This window comes from Solea solea, chromosome 5 (assembly GCF_958295425.1).
Source record: "Solea solea chromosome 5, fSolSol10.1, whole genome shotgun sequence".
Taxonomy (NCBI): Eukaryota; Metazoa; Chordata; class Actinopteri; order Pleuronectiformes; family Soleidae; genus Solea; species Solea solea.
The window spans coordinates 19,411,434-19,427,369 of NC_081138.1; the positions used below are offsets into that span (position 1 = coordinate 19,411,434).

Sequence of the window (15,936 nt, forward strand, 5' to 3'; positions counted from 1 at the left end):
ATGACTCCCACTGTCAGCCTGCTGTTGCTGCTCCTGCTCGGCCTATCTCAGGCTCATCCTCTCCATGATGAAGGAAATGAAGATGAAGACGACGTTGACATCACCACCAGGATTCTAACCTCCAACAATGCCACAGATGAGATCCTGCTGGAAGGAGACCTGCTCGCTCCCAAAACCAGAAACGCCATGAAGTGCTGGTATCAGAGCTGCCAGTGGAAGACAGGAAACAATGGTCTGGTGACAATCCCATTCACTGTGAGCAGTCAGTTCACCAGCTGGGAAAAGCAGAAGATCGACTCTGCCCTGAAGGTCTACCACAGCAGTACCTGCATCCGCTTTGTCCCCCGTCAGAACCAGTATGACTACATCAGTATCGAGAACAGAGCTGGATGTTTCTCCGCTCTGGGCAGAGTGGGAGGGAGACAGGTGCTCTCTCTGAACCGACAGGGCTGTGTCTACCACGGTGTCGTCCTGCACGAGATCAACCACGCTCTGGGCTTCCAGCATGAGCAGACCAGGAGCGACCGTGACAACTATGTCAAGATCAACTGGGAGTACATTAACCCACAGAATGCCTACAACTTCTACAAGCAGGACACCAACAACCTGAACAGTCCCTACGACTACTCCTCCATCATGCACTATGGAAGAACAGCCTTCACTGTCCAGTACGGGAGAGATACAATCACTCCCATCCCCAACCCCAATGTCCAGATCGGCCAGAGGCGGGGCATGTCCCGCTGGGACATCATCAGGATCAACGCCCTCTATGGCTGCTAATAATGCTAATGTTAAATGTCCTGTTTGTGTTCCTTTTTTTCTGCCATTAATAAAAAGCAACTACAACATATGATAACTACATTCTTTGTGAATTCTGATAACAGAATATATGACCACAACATGCCTCAAATGTCCAAAATAAAGGTAAAACATCACAACTGCTGTTGTATCAGTTTTATCTGTTACAAAAATCTTTCATATGAAGTCATTTACACAAACACACAGTCACAGAGGCCAATAAAGGATCGCTAAAGCTGCATGAATGTCTGTTGCATGCAAACCTCAAAATGAGTTCACACAATGCCGATTAAGCCTGCCAGTTCCACAAGACTGTCTCTCTGTCTGTCACCCTCTCTTAGTATGACAGTGTTTTTAGTTTTTATGTCACCCAGCAACATTCCCATGCTGCACACTGTGTGTGTATTTCTCATCACGACTGAGCAGGCAAGGCAGAAGAATCGCACTGTGTGAGTAAAGCAAGACAGCTTCATACAATTACACTATGGTTGAAAGCAACAAGAAGAGATTCAGAAGTGGATTCTACTGCCAAACCAAGCACTCCCTTAACACCTGCCTGCATGCGCCACAAACATCACAGCTGCTGTTCACTACACCATGCAGCTCCATCTTTACTAATGAGTGACGCTACATTAAAAGACAGATATTCAACACATACCTTACAGAAACACCGTCAGAAGGTAGAAGGTGTCTCTGCATATGTGGGTGAATGTGTGTGAGACAGTGGGGGAGACAGAGAAGACACAGTCAGCATATTTACATGCATTTTAAAAGTCAGAGTTGAGTGGGACGAAGACAATAATTCAGTTTTCTTAATGTAATATAAGTATGTTAGTCCTAGCCTTAATCATACCAACTTACCTGGATAATGTGATACATAGTCCGATTACTCTTGCATGTATATGATTAGTCGGACTGGAGTCGGACTTCACGTTCTGCACATGCACTAAAATGTCCTCCCTGCTCTTTGACCCGGAAGTAGAAGGAGATGACATAAACTGCAGACCTGTTGCCGGGAAAGAACAAACACAATGGCGTCAGCGACAGCAAAAGCTACAGAGAAACACGATCCATCTCACTGTCCATCCCGCTGTTTGGTTTTCTGTGACGTAAAGGTCAACAGGAAACTGATTCAATGTGCACTAGCTTATTGAGAGGCGGAGTCAGACGTACATGTCCAATAAATCTATTTTCTCCTCTGCATGTGTACTTGAATTCAGCAAGTTGTCCGATTGCCTGTCTTAGTCAGACTATGGACTTAGCTTGATTAAACTGTGCATGTTAACATGGGCAGCCCATGGCCAAGTGGAAAGGGAACTTGGATTGTTATCGGAGGGTTGCCAGTTAGAGTCCCTACTATCTTCCACTGATGCAAGAGTTTGAATAGGCCGTCTATCATCCAAACAGAGGGACACACAGACTTTGCTGCAACTTCAATAGCTTGTCATAAAAGGTGCATGGGGAATTTCAATTACACAGTCTTTAGAAACTATTTGGGTCACAAAAATTACATTTTTACACGTGTATCTCTTTGGTAAAGGTTGTTAAAAACACCAGTATCGCAAAGTAACATGGAAAAAAAAGCTGAGGTCAGTGTGGCAGAGTAATTTGACACACAAAGACAAGAAAATGGCCCGAAAACTGCTTGTGAATTTCTCTGTGAGATGAATAAAGTATCTATCTATCTATCTATCTATCTATCTGGAGGATTAGATGCCATGTTTAAAAAGAAGGTTTGTCTGTGGAGAACTCCCTACAAAGGTGTATTTAGGCCTTATAGTTTGGACCCCAGCCCATAATCCTCCTGTAGACACACCTGTAGAGAAGAGTATAAAGACTCTGGACAGCACTGAGTCAAACATAGATCATCAGGAGTCTCTCCACAGAAGCTCCACAGCCTCCAGACCAAACCTGAAGATGACTCCCACTGTCAGCCTGCTGTTGCTGCTCCTGCTCGGCCTCTCTCAGGCTCATCCTCTCCATGATGAAGGAAATGAAGATGAAGACGACGTTGACATCACCACCAGGATTCTAACCTCCAACAATGCCACAGATGAGATCCTGCTGGAAGGAGACCTGCTCGCTCCCAAAACCAGAAACGCCATGAAGTGCTGGTATCAGAGCTGCCAGTGGAAGAAAGGAAACAATGGTCTGGTGACAATCCCATTCACTGTGAGCAGTCAGTTCACCAGCTGGGAAAAGCAGAAGATCGACTCTGCCCTGAAGGTCTACCACAGCAGTACCTGCATCCGCTTTGTCCCCCGTCAGAACCAGTATGACTACATCAGTATCGAGAACAGAGCTGGATGTTTCTCCGCTCTGGGCAGAGTGGGAGGAAGACAGGTGCTCTCTCTGAACAGACAGGGCTGCGTCTACCACGGTGTCGTCCTGCACGAGATCAACCACGCTCTGGGCTTCCAGCATGAGCAGACCAGGAGCGACCGTGACAACTATGTCAAGATCAACTGGGAGTACATTAACCCACAGAATGCCTACAACTTCTACAAGCAGGACACCAACAACCTGAACACTCCCTACGACTACTCCTCCATCATGCACTATGGAAGAACAGCCTTCACTGTCCAGTACGGGAGAGATACAATCACTCCCATCCCCAACCCCAATGTCCAGATCGGCCAGAGACGGGGCATGTCCCGCTCGGACATCATCAGGATCAACGCACTCTATGGCTGCTAATAATGCTCATGTTAAATGTCCTGTTTGTGTTCTTTTTTCTGTCATTAATAAAAGCAACTATAATCTATGATTCAAATGTTTAATTTAACTACATTCTTTGTGAATTCTGATAACACAATATATGACCACAACATGCCTCAAATGTCCAAAATAAAGGTAAAACATCACAACTGCTGTTGTATCAGTTTTATCTATTACAAAAATCTTTCATATGAAGTCACTTACACAAACACACAGTCACAGAGGCAAATAAAGGATCGCTAAAGCTGCATGAATGTCTGTTGCATGCAAACCTCAAAATGAGTTCACACAATGCCGATTAAGCCTGCCAGTTCCACAAGACTGTCTCTCTGTCTGTCACCCTCTCTTAGTATGACAGTGTTTTTAGTTTTTATGTCACCCAGCAACATTCCCCTGCTGCACACTGTGTGTGTATTTCTCATCACGACTGAGCAGGCAAGGCAGAAGAATCGCACTGTGTGAGTAAAGCAAGACAGCTTCATACAATTACACTATGGTTGAAAGCAACAAGAAGAGATTCAGAAGTGGATTCTACTGCCAAACCAAGCACTCCCTTAACACCTGCCTGCATGCGCCACAAACATCACAGCTGCTGTTCACTACACCATGCAGCTCCATCTTTACTAATGAGTGACGCTACATTAAAAGACAGATATTCAACACATACCTTACAGAAACACCGTCAGAAGGTAGTAGGTGTCTCTGCATATGTGGGTGAATGTGTGTGAGACAGTGGGGGAGACAGAGAAGACACAGTCAGCATATTTACATGCATTTTAAAAGTCAGAGTTGAGTGGGACGAAGACAATAATTCAGTTTTCTTAATGTAATATAAGTATGTTAGTCCTAGCCTTAATCAGACCAACTTACCTGGATAATGTGATACATAGTCCGATTACTCTTGCATGTATATGATTAGTCGGACTGGAGTCGGACTTCACGTTCTGCACATGCACTAAAATGTCCTCCCTGCTCTTTGACCCGGAAGTAGAAGGAGATGACATAAACTGCAGACCTGTTGCCGGGAAAGAACAAACACAATGGCGTCAGCGACAGCAAAAGCTACAGAGAAACACGATCCATCTCACTGTCCATCCCGCTGTTTGGTTTTCTGTGACGTAAAGGTCAACAGGAAACTGATTCAATGTGCACTAGCTTATTGAGAGGCGGAGTCAGACGTACATGTCCAATAAATCTATTTTCTCCTCTGCATGTGTACTTGAATTCAGCAAGTTGTCCGATTGCCTGTCTTAGTCAGACTATGGACTTAGCTTGATTAAACTGTGCATGTTAACATGGGCAGCCCATGGCCAAGTGGAAAGGGAACTTGGATTGTTATCGGAGGGTTGCCAGTTAGAGTCCCTACTATCTTCCACTGATGCAAGAGTTTGAATAGGCCGTCTATCATCCAAACAGAGGGACACACAGACTTTGCTGCAACTTCAATAGCTTGTCATAAAAGGTGCATGGGGAATTTCAATTACACAGTCTTTAGAAACTATTTGGGTCACAAAAATTACATTTTTACACGTGTATCTCTTTGGTAAAGGTTGTTAAAAACACCAGTATCGCAAAGTAACATGGAAAAAAAAGCTGAGGTCAGTGTGGCAGAGTAATTTGACACACAAAGACAAGAAAATGGCCCGAAAACTGCTGTGGAGGATTAGATGCCATGTTTAAAAAGAAGGTTTGTCTGTGGAGAACTCCCTACAAAGGTGTATTTAGGCCTTATAGTTTGGACCCCAGCCCATAATCCTCCTGTAGACACACCTGTAGAGAAGAGTATAAAGACTCTGGACAGCACTGAGTCAAACATAGATCATCAGGAGTCTCTCCACAGAAGCTCCACAGCCTCCAGACCAAACCTGAAGATGACTCCCACTGTCAGCCTGCTGTTGCTGCTCCTGCTCGGCCTCTCTCAGGCTCATCCTCTCCATGATGAAGGAAATGAAGATGAAGACGACGTTGACATCACCACCAGGATTCTAACCTCCAACAATGCCACAGATGAGATCCTGCTGGAAGGAGACCTGCTCGCTCCCAAAACCAGAAACGCCATGAAGTGCTGGTATCAGAGCTGCCAGTGGAAGAAAGGAAACAATGGTCTGGTGACAATCCCATTCACTGTGAGCAGTCAGTTCACCAGCTGGGAAAAGCAGAAGATCGACTCTGCCCTGAAGGTCTACCACAGCAGTACCTGCATCCGCTTTGTCCCCCGTCAGAACCAGTATGACTACATCAGTATCGAGAACAGAGCTGGATGTTTCTCCGCTCTGGGCAGAGTGGGAGGAAGACAGGTGCTCTCTCTGAACAGACAGGGCTGCGTCTACCACGGTGTCGTCCTGCACGAGATCAACCACGCTCTGGGCTTCCAGCATGAGCAGACCAGGAGCGACCGTGACAACTATGTCAAGATCAACTGGGAGTACATTAACCCACAGAATGCCTACAACTTCTACAAGCAGGACACCAACAACCTGAACACTCCCTACGACTACTCCTCCATCATGCACTATGGAAGAACAGCCTTCACTGTCCAGTACGGGAGAGATACAATCACTCCCATCCCCAACCCCAATGTCCAGATCGGCCAGAGACGGGGCATGTCCCGCTCGGACATCATCAGGATCAACGCACTCTATGGCTGCTAATAATGCTCATGTTAAATGTCCTGTTTGTGTTCTTTTTTCTGTCATTAATAAAAGCAACTATAATCTATGATTCAAATGTTTAATTTAACTACATTCTTTGTGAATTCTGATAACACAATATATGACCACAACATGCCTCAAATGTCCAAAATAAAGGTAAAACATCACAACTGCTGTTGTATCAGTTTTATCTATTACAAAAATCTTTCATATGAAGTCACTTACACAAACACACAGTCACAGAGGCAAATAAAGGATCGCTAAAGCTGCATGAATGTCTGTTGCATGCAAACCTCAAAATGAGTTCACACAATGCCGATTAAGCCTGCCAGTTCCACAAGACTGTCTCTCTGTCTGTCACCCTCTCTTAGTATGACAGTGTTTTTAGTTTTTATGTCACCCAGCAACATTCCCCTGCTGCACACTGTGTGTGTATTTCTCATCACGACTGAGCAGGCAAGGCAGAAGAATCGCACTGTGTGAGTAAAGCAAGACAGCTTCATACAATTACACTATGGTTGAAAGCAACAAGAAGAGATTCAGAAGTGGATTCTACTGCCAAACCAAGCACTCCCTTAACACCTGCCTGCATGCGCCACAAACATCACAGCTGCTGTTCACTACACCATGCAGCTCCATCTTTACTAATGAGTGACGCTACATTAAAAGACAGATATTCAACACATACCTTACAGAAACACCGTCAGAAGGTAGAAGGTGTCTCTGCATATGTGGGTGAATGTGTGTGAGACAGTGGGGGAGACAGAGAAGACACAGTCAGCATATTTACATGCATTTTAAAAGTCAGAGTTGAGTGGGACGAAGACAATAATTCAGTTTTCTTAATGTAATATAAGTATGTTAGTCCTAGCCTTAATCAGACCAACTTACCTGGATAATGTGATACATAGTCCGATTACTCTTGCATGTATATGATTAGTCGGACTGGAGTCGGACTTCACGTTCTGCACATGCACTAAAATGTCCTCCCTGCTCTTTGACCCGGAAGTAGAAGGAGATGACATAAACTGCAGACCTGTTGCCGGGAAAGAACAAACACAATGGCGTCAGCGACAGCAAAAGCTACAGAGAAACACGATCCATCTCACTGTCCATCCCGCTGTTTGGTTTTCTGTGACGTAAAGGTCAACAGGAAACTGATTCAATGTGCACTAGCTTATTGAGAGGCGGAGTCAGACGTACATGTCCAATAAATCTATTTTCTCCTCTGCATGTGTACTTGAATTCAGCAAGTTGTCCGATTGCCTGTCTTAGTCAGACTATGGACTTAGCTTGATTAAACTGTGCATGTTAACATGGGCAGCCCATGGCCAAGTGGAAAGGGAACTTGGATTGTTATCGGAGGGTTGCCAGTTAGAGTCCCTACTATCTTCCACTGATGCAAGAGTTTGAATAGGCCGTCTATCATCCAAACAGAGGGACACACAGACTTTGCTGCAACTTCAATAGCTTGTCATAAAAGGTGCATGGGGAATTTCAATTACACAGTCTTTAGAAACTATTTGGGTCACAAAAATTACATTTTTACACGTGTATCTCTTTGGTAAAGGTTGTTAAAAACACCAGTATCGCAAAGTAACATGGAAAAAAAAGCTGAGGTCAGTGTGGCAGAGTAATTTGACACACAAAGACAAGAAAATGGCCCGAAAACTGCTGTGGAGGATTAGATGCCATGTTTAAAAAGAAGGTTTGTCTGTGGAGAACTCCCTACAAAGGTGTATTTAGGCCTTATAGTTTGGACCCCAGCCCATAATCCTCCTGTAGACACACCTGTAGAGAAGAGTATAAAGACTCTGGACAGCACTGAGTCAAACATAGATCATCAGGAGTCTCTCCACAGAAGCTCCACAGCCTCCAGACCAAACCTGAAGATGACTCCCACTGTCAGCCTGCTGTTGCTGCTCCTGCTCGGCCTCTCTCAGGCTCATCCTCTCCATGATGAAGGAAATGAAGATGAAGACGACGTTGACATCACCACCAGGATTCTAACCTCCAACAATGCCACAGATGAGATCCTGCTGGAAGGAGACCTGCTCGCTCCCAAAACCAGAAACGCCATGAAGTGCTGGTATCAGAGCTGCCAGTGGAAGAAAGGAAACAATGGTCTGGTGACAATCCCATTCACTGTGAGCAGTCAGTTCACCAGCTGGGAAAAGCAGAAGATCGACTCTGCCCTGAAGGTCTACCACAGCAGTACCTGCATCCGCTTTGTCCCCCGTCAGAACCAGTATGACTACATCAGCATCGAGAACAGAGCTGGATGTTTCTCCGCTCTGGGCAGAGTGGGAGGAAGACAGGTGCTCTCTCTGAACAGACAGGGCTGCGTCTACCACGGTGTCGTCCTGCACGAGATCAACCACGCTCTGGGCTTCCAGCATGAGCAGACCAGGAGCGACCGTGACAACTATGTCAAGATCAACTGGGAGTACATTAACCCACAGAATGCCTACAACTTCTACAAGCAGGACACCAACAACCTGAACACTCCCTACGACTACTCCTCCATCATGCACTATGGAAGAACAGCCTTCACTGTCCAGTACGGGAGAGATACAATCACTCCCATCCCCAACCCCAATGTCCAGATCGGCCAGAGACGGGGCATGTCCCGCTCGGACATCATCAGGATCAACGCCCTCTATGGCTGCTAATAATGCTAATGTTAAATGTCCTGTTTGTGTTCTTTTTTCTGTCATTAATAAAAAGCAACTATAATCTAAGATACAAATGTTTAATTTAACTAAATTCTTTGTGAATTCTGATAACACAATATATGACCACAACATGCCTCAAATGTCCAAAATAAAGGTAAAACATCACAACTGCTGTTGTATCAGTTTTATCTATTACAAAAATCTTTCATATGAAGTCACTTACACAAACACACAGTCACAGAGGCAAATAAAGGATTGCTAAAGCTGCATGAATGTCTGTTGCATGCAAACCTCAAAATGAGTTCACACAATGCCGATTAAGCCTGCCAGTTCCACAAGACTGTCTCTCTGTCTGTCACCCTCTCTTAGTATGACAGTGTTTTTAGTTTTTATGTCACCCAGCAACATTCCCATGCTGCACACAGTGTGTGTATTTCTCATCACGACTGAGCAGGCAAGGCAGAAGAATCGCACTGTGTGAGTAAAGTAAGACAGCTTCATACAATTACACTATGGTTGAAAGCAACAAGAAGAGATTCAGAAGTGGATTCTACTGCCAAACCAAGCACTCCCTTAACACCTGCCTGCATGCGCCACAAACATCACAGCTGCTGTTCACTACACCATGCAGCTCCATCTTTACTAATGAGTGACGCTACATTAAAAGACAGATATTCAACACATACCTTACAGAAACACCGTCAGAAGGTAGAAGGTGTCTCTGCATATGTGGGTGAATGTGTGTGAGACAGTGGGGGAGACAGAGAAGACACAGTCAGCATATTTACATGCATTTTAAAAGTCAGAGTTGAGTGGGACGAAGACAATAATTCAGTTTTCTTAATGTAATATAAGTATGTTAGTCCTAGCCTTAATCAGACCAACTTACCTGGATAATGTGATACATAGTCCGATTACTCTTGCATGTATATGATTAGTCGGACTGGAGTCGGACTTCACGTTCTGCACATGCACTAAAATGTCCTCCCTGCTCTTTGACCCGGAAGTAGAAGGAGATGACATAAACTGCAGACCTGTTGCCGGGAAAGAACAAACACAATGGCGTCAGCGACAGCAAAAGCTACAGAAAAACACTCACGATCCATCTCACTGTCCATCCCGCTGTTTGGTTTTCTGTGACGTAAAGGTCAACAGGAAACTGATTCAATGTGCACTAGCTTATTGAGAGGCGGAGTCAGACGTATATGTCCAATAAATCTATTTTCTCCTCTGCATGTGTACTTGAATTCAGCAAGTTGTCCGATTGCCTGTCTTAGTCAGACTATGGACTTAGCTTGATTAAACTGTGCATGTTAACATGGGCAGCCCATGGCCAAGTGGAAAGGGAACTTGGATTGTTATCGGAGGGTTGCCAGTTAGAGTCCCTACTATCTTCCACTGATACAAGAGTTTGAATAGGCCGTCTATCATCCAAACAGAGGGACACACAGACTTTGCTGCAACTTCAATAGCTTGTCATAAAAGGTGCATGGGGAATTTCAATTACACAGTCTTTAGAAACTATTTGGGTCACAAAAATTACATTTTTACACGTGTATCTCTTTGGTAAAGGTTGTTAAAAACACCAGTATCGCAAAGTAACATGGAAAAAAAAGCTGAGGTCAGTGTGGCAGAGTAATTTGACACACAAAGACAAGAAAATGGCCCGAAAACTGCTGTGGAGGATTAGATGCCATGTTTAAAAAGAAGGTTTGTCTGTGGAGAACTCCCTACAAAGGTGTATTTAGGCCTAATAGTTTGGACCCCAGCCCATAATCCTCCTGTAGACACACCTGTAGAGAAGAGTATAAAGACTCTGGACAGCACTGAGTCAAACATAGATCATCAGGAGTCTCTCCACAGAAGCTCCACAGCCTCCAGACCAAACTTGAAGATGACTCCCAATGTCAGCCTGCTGTTGCTGCTCCTGCTCGGCCTCTCTCAGGCTCATCCTCTCCATGATGAAGGAAATGAAGATGAAGACGACGTTGACATCACCACCAGGATTCTGACCTCCAACAACGCCACAAATGAGATCCTGCTGGAAGGAGACCTGCTTGCTCCCAAAACCAGAAACGCCATGAAGTGCTGGTATCAGAGCTGCCAGTGGAAGAAAGGAAACAATGGTCTGGTGACAATCCCATTCACTGTGAGCAGTCAGTTCACCAGCTGGGAAAAGCAGAAGATCGACTCTGCCCTGAAGGTCTACCACAGCAGTACCTGCATCCGCTTTGTCCCCCGTCAGAACCAGTATGACTACATCAGCATCGAGAACAGAGCTGGATGTTTCTCCGCTCTGGGCAGAGTGGGAGGAAGACAGGTGCTCTCTCTGAACAGACAGGGCTGCGTCTACCACGGTGTCGTCCTGCACGAGATCAACCACGCTCTGGGCTTCCAGCATGAGCAGACCAGGAGCGACCGTGACAACTATGTCAAGATCAACTGGGAGTACATTAACCCACAGAATGCCTACAACTTCTACAAGCAGGACACCAACAACCTGAACACTCCCTACGACTACTCCTCCATCATGCACTATGGAAGAACAGCCTTCACTGTCCAGTACGGGAGAGATACAATCACTCCCATCCCCAACCCCAATGTCCAGATCGGCCAGAGACGGGGCATGTCCCGCTCGGACATCATCAGGATCAACGCACTCTATGGCTGCTAATAATGCTCATGTTAAATGTCCTGTTTGTGTTCTTTTTTCTGTCATTAATAAAAAGCAACTATAATCTATGATTCAAATGTTTAATTTAACTACATTCTTTGTGAATTCTGATAACACAATATATGACCACAACATGCCTCAAATGTCCACAATAAAGGTAAAACATCACAACTGCTGTTGTATCAGTTTTATCTGTTACAAAAATCTTTCATATGAAGTCATTTACACAAACACACAGTCACAGAGGCAAATAAAGGATCGCTAAAGCTGCATGAATGTCTGTTGCATGCAAACCTCAAAATGAGTTCACACAATGCTGATTAAGCCTGCCAGTTCCACAAGACTCTCTCTCTGTCCGTCACCCTCTCTCAGTATGACAGTGTTTTTAGTTTTTATGCCACCCAGCAACATTCCCATGCTGCACACTGTGTGTGTATTTCTCATCACGACTGAGCAGGCAAGGCAGAAGAATCGCACTGTGTGAGTAAAGCAAGACAGCTTCATACAATATCACTATGGTTGAAAGCAACAAGAAGAGATTCAGAAGTGGATTCTACTGCCAAACCAAGCACTCCCTTAACAACTGCCTGCATGCGCCACAAACATCACAGCTGCTGTTCACTACACCATGCAGCTCCATCTTTACTAATGAGTGACGCTACATTAAAAGACAGATATTCAACACATACCTTACAGAAGCACCGTCAGAAGGTAGAAGGTGTCTCTGCATATGTGGGTAAATGTGTGTGAGACAGTGGGGGAGACAGAGAAGACACAGTCAGCATATTTACATGCATTTTAAAAGTCAGATTTGAGTGGGACGAAGACAATAATTCAGTTTCCTTAATGTCATATAAGTATGTTAGTCCTAGCCTTAATCAGACCAACTTACCTGGATAATGTGATACATAGTCCGATTACTCTTGCATGTATATGATTAGTCGGACTGGAGTCGGACTTCACGTTCTGCACATGCACAAAAATGTCATGCCCGCTCTTTGACCCGGAAGTAGAAGGAGATGACATAAACTGCAGACCTGTTGCCGGGAAAGAACAAACACAATGGCGTCAGCGACAGCAAAAGCTACAGAAAAACACTCACGATCCATCTCACTGTCCATCCCGCTGTTTGGTTTTCTGTGACGTAAAGGTCAACAGGAAACTGATTCAATGTGCACTAGCTTATTGAGAGGCGGAGTCAGACGTATATGTCCAATAAATCTATTTTCTCCTCTGCATGTGTACTTGAATTCAGCAAGTTGTCCGATTGCCTGTCTTAGTCAGACTATGGACTTAGCTTGATTAAACTGTGCATGTTAACATGGGCAGCCCATGGCCAAGTGGAAAGGGAACTTGGATTGTTATCGGAAGGTTGCCAGTTAGAGTCCCTACTATCTTCCACTGATGCAAGAGTTTGAATAGGCCGTCTATCATCCAAACAGAGGGACACACAGACTTTGCTGCAACTTCAATAGCTTGTCATAAAAGGTGCATGGGGAATTTCAATTACACAGTCTTTAGAAACTATTTGGGTCACAAAAATTACATTTTTACACGTGTATCTCTTTGGTAAAGGTTGTTTTTTTGGTCAACACCAGTATAGCAAAGTAACATGGAAAAAAAAGCTGAGGTCAGTGTGGCAGAGTAATTTGACACACAAAGACAAGAAAATGGCCTGAAAACTGCTGTGGAGGATTAGATGCCATGTTTAAAAAGAAGGTTTGTCCGTGGAGAACTCCTTACAAAGGTGTATTTAGGCCTAATAGTTTGGACCCCAGCCCATAATCCTCCTGCAGACACACCTATAGTGGAGAGTATAAAGAATCTGGACAGCACTGAGTCAAACATAGATCATCAGGAGTCTCTCCACAGAAGCTCCACAGCCTCCAGACCAACCCTGAAGATGACTCCCACTGTCAGCCTGCTGTTGCTGCTCCTGCTCGGCCTCTCTCGGGCTCATCCTCTCCATGATGAAGGAAATGAAGATGAAGACGACGTTGACATCACCACCAGGATTCTGACCTCCAACAACGCCACAGATGAGATCCTGCTGGAAGGAGACCTGCTCGCTCCCAAAACCAGAAACGCCATGAAGTGCTGGTATCAGAGCTGCCAGTGGAAGAAAGGAAACAATGGTCTGGTGACAATCCCATTCACTGTGAGCAGTCAGTTCACCAGCTGGGAAAAGCAGAAGATCGACTCTGCCCTGAAGGTCTACCACAGCAGTACCTGCATCCGCTTTGTCCCCCGTCAGAACCAGTATGACTACATCAGCATCGAGAACAGAGCTGGATGTTTCTCCGCTCTGGGCAGAGTGGGAGGAAGACAGGTGCTCTCTCTGAACAGACAGGGCTGCGTCTACCACGGTGTCGTCCTGCACGAGATCAACCACGCTCTGGGCTTCCAGCATGAGCAGACCAGGAGCGACCGTGACAACTATGTCAAGATCAACTGGGAGTACATTAACCCACAGAATGCCTACAACTTCTACAAGCAGGACACCAACAACCTGAACACTCCCTACGACTACTCCTCCATCATGCACTATGGAAGAACAGCCTTCACTGTCCAGTACGGGAGAGATACAATCACTCCCATCCCCAACCCCAATGTCCAGATCGGCCAGAGACGGGGCATGTCCCACTCGGACATCATCAGGATCAACGCACTCTATGGCTGCTAATAATGCTAATGTTAAATGTCCTGTTTGTGTTCCTTTTTTTCTGCCATTAATAAAAAGCAACTACAACATATGATAACTACATTCTTTGTGAATTCTGATAACAGAATATATGACCACAACATGTCTCAAATGTCCAAAATAAAGCTAAAGCATCACGATTGCTGTTGTATCAGTTTTATCTATTACAAAAATCTTTCATTTCATTGGAATTTTAATCATGATCACGATTTTGGCTCTTTGTAAATGCCCAATATTGAAAATGCATGATCGGCAAACAGAACTCAAAGCAAATCAAGCACTCCCATAACCCCTGCCTGCATTCGCCAAATACATCATTGCTGCTGTTCACTACACAACACAGCTCCAATTTTCCTAGATGAAGTCCGGATGAGTAAAACACACCATACAGAACACTGGCAGAAGGTGGGTGAATGTGTGAGCGACAGAAAAGTCAGTCAAGTTTTAGTTGGACAGTATGACAACAATTCGGTTTTCTTAATGTCATGTAAATATGCCTTAATCAGACTAACCTGGATAATGTGATTCATGGTCCAGTTACTCCTCCTTGTTTAGTCGGACTGGAGTCAGACTTGCCGTTCCGCATGTGCACCAACATTTCCTCCCCGGTCTTTGACCCGGAAGGAGAAGGAGATGACGATCCATCTCACCATCGCTGTTTGTCTTTCTGTGATGTAGAGAGATAAAGCACCACCTACGGAGACAAACATGTCCAATAAATCGATTTTGTCCTCCGCATGTATACTCAGACAAGCCAAGTTGTCCGATTGCCTGTCTTAGTCGGACTATGGCCTTAGCTTAGAGTGTTTTAATAACATAAGTGACATACTGCAGCTTTAATTGTTACCCATTTGCAAATCAGTGGAACAGAGATATCTATCACTTAAACAAATAATAATGTTATCTTTTTGTTTGTTTTACTTTATCAGTATTTCTCCAGCTGTGTAATAATATTCGGAGAAAGAAATCCCCAACAAAAACTACTCAATGTGATAATATTAGACTAATGACATATCATACATAATAATAATAATAATAACCATACATCAATCATCGATTAGCTATACCACAAACCCTCTATGGGTCTTGGAGAAGCTCAATCTTGTAGCCAGATCCTTTAAGAAAAAATCTCAATTATTTAGCACTTCTGTTTATTTTTATGAGAAAACACTGAAGGTATTTTAAAGTGCTTTGATGTCATGAATTTGAATCATCCACAGCCTGAAGATCAAATGGACTGTGTCTGTTCCGGAGAGCAAACGCTGTAGACAAAAATAAACACTTCAGAAGATTTAAATATGGCAACAAACTGAAGAAAATGTGACTGTGATCGTTCCCGTGATGTTCAGCATGAGCTTCACTGTCCCCAACACAAGTTTATCATGTAAGTCAATCGTTCAACTCGAAATGCATTTTCCACCTGAAAGACTGTGGTTCTAACACAATTGTAGGAGAAAAAGAGTGAAAAGATAGTCACGCATCTGAATCAAAACACACGGGAGAAAAAGGCAGATTTAATATCACTTTATTGTCTCTTTCCCCAAATCATTTAGCTCCTCCTCTGTCAATCAGAGCTCTGGGTTTTCAGTAGCCTCAGGCTGTGCTGGATTAAGAGCTTTGATGTCGGCCTGCTGCGGGACAGCACAATCGCCTCGGTGCCTCTGGGCACCAGCTCAGTCAGGACACACACTGTCTGTGATTTACCTGCAACCAGACTCC

The 15,936-nt window shown here is 44.5% G+C and overlaps 5 protein-coding genes across 5 annotated transcripts; all 5 read left to right on the forward strand.

Annotated features, from left to right (window-relative positions):
• On the forward strand, positions 1 to 780 carry LOC131459704 (high choriolytic enzyme 1-like). Its single transcript, XM_058629763.1, has one exon. It carries the CDS (start codon positions 1 to 3, stop codon positions 778 to 780), a length of 780 nt encoding a protein of 259 aa, XP_058485746.1.
• Positions 781 to 2,650: 1,870 nt separating this feature from the next.
• Positions 2,651 to 3,565, forward strand: LOC131459671 (high choriolytic enzyme 1-like). Its single transcript, XM_058629698.1, has one exon. It carries the CDS (start codon positions 2,716 to 2,718, stop codon positions 3,493 to 3,495), a length of 780 nt encoding a protein of 259 aa, XP_058485681.1. The 5' UTR covers positions 2,651 to 2,715; the 3' UTR covers positions 3,496 to 3,565.
• A 1,757-nt stretch (positions 3,566 to 5,322) lies between these two features.
• LOC131459668 (high choriolytic enzyme 1-like) lies at positions 5,323 to 6,237 on the forward strand. Its single transcript, XM_058629694.1, has one exon. The coding sequence runs from the start codon at positions 5,388 to 5,390 to the stop codon at positions 6,165 to 6,167; it is 780 nt and encodes a 259-aa protein (XP_058485677.1). The 5' UTR covers positions 5,323 to 5,387; the 3' UTR covers positions 6,168 to 6,237.
• Positions 6,238 to 7,994: 1,757 nt separating this feature from the next.
• LOC131459667 (high choriolytic enzyme 1-like) lies at positions 7,995 to 8,902 on the forward strand. Its single transcript, XM_058629693.1, has one exon. It carries the CDS (start codon positions 8,060 to 8,062, stop codon positions 8,837 to 8,839), a length of 780 nt encoding a protein of 259 aa, XP_058485676.1. The 5' UTR covers positions 7,995 to 8,059; the 3' UTR covers positions 8,840 to 8,902.
• Positions 8,903 to 10,699: 1,797 nt separating this feature from the next.
• LOC131459102 (high choriolytic enzyme 1-like) lies at positions 10,700 to 14,354 on the forward strand. The gene is made up of 2 exons (XM_058628548.1): positions 10,700 to 10,890; positions 13,484 to 14,354. The coding sequence occupies exons 1-2, from the start codon at positions 10,737 to 10,739 to the stop codon at positions 14,197 to 14,199; spliced, it is 870 nt and encodes a 289-aa protein (XP_058484531.1). The 5' UTR covers positions 10,700 to 10,736; the 3' UTR covers positions 14,200 to 14,354.
• The last annotated feature ends 1,582 nt before the right edge of the window (positions 14,355 to 15,936 follow it).

Excerpts from the sequence above, each read along its gene's own strand:
- LOC131459704 (XM_058629763.1), top strand. The coding sequence starts at position 1 with ATGACTCCCACTGTCAGCCTGCTGTTGCTGCTCCTGCTCGGCCTATCT.
- LOC131459671 (XM_058629698.1), top strand. The coding sequence starts at position 2,716 with ATGACTCCCACTGTCAGCCTGCTGTTGCTGCTCCTGCTCGGCCTCTCT.
- LOC131459668 (XM_058629694.1), top strand. The coding sequence starts at position 5,388 with ATGACTCCCACTGTCAGCCTGCTGTTGCTGCTCCTGCTCGGCCTCTCT.
- LOC131459667 (XM_058629693.1), top strand. The coding sequence starts at position 8,060 with ATGACTCCCACTGTCAGCCTGCTGTTGCTGCTCCTGCTCGGCCTCTCT.
- LOC131459102 (XM_058628548.1), top strand. The coding sequence starts at position 10,737 with ATGACTCCCAATGTCAGCCTGCTGTTGCTGCTCCTGCTCGGCCTCTCT. Across the intron at positions 10,891-13,483 it reads AAATGAGATCCTGCTGGAAG|ATGATGAAGGAAATGAAGAT; the intron begins GAGACCTGCTTG and ends CTCATCCTCTCC.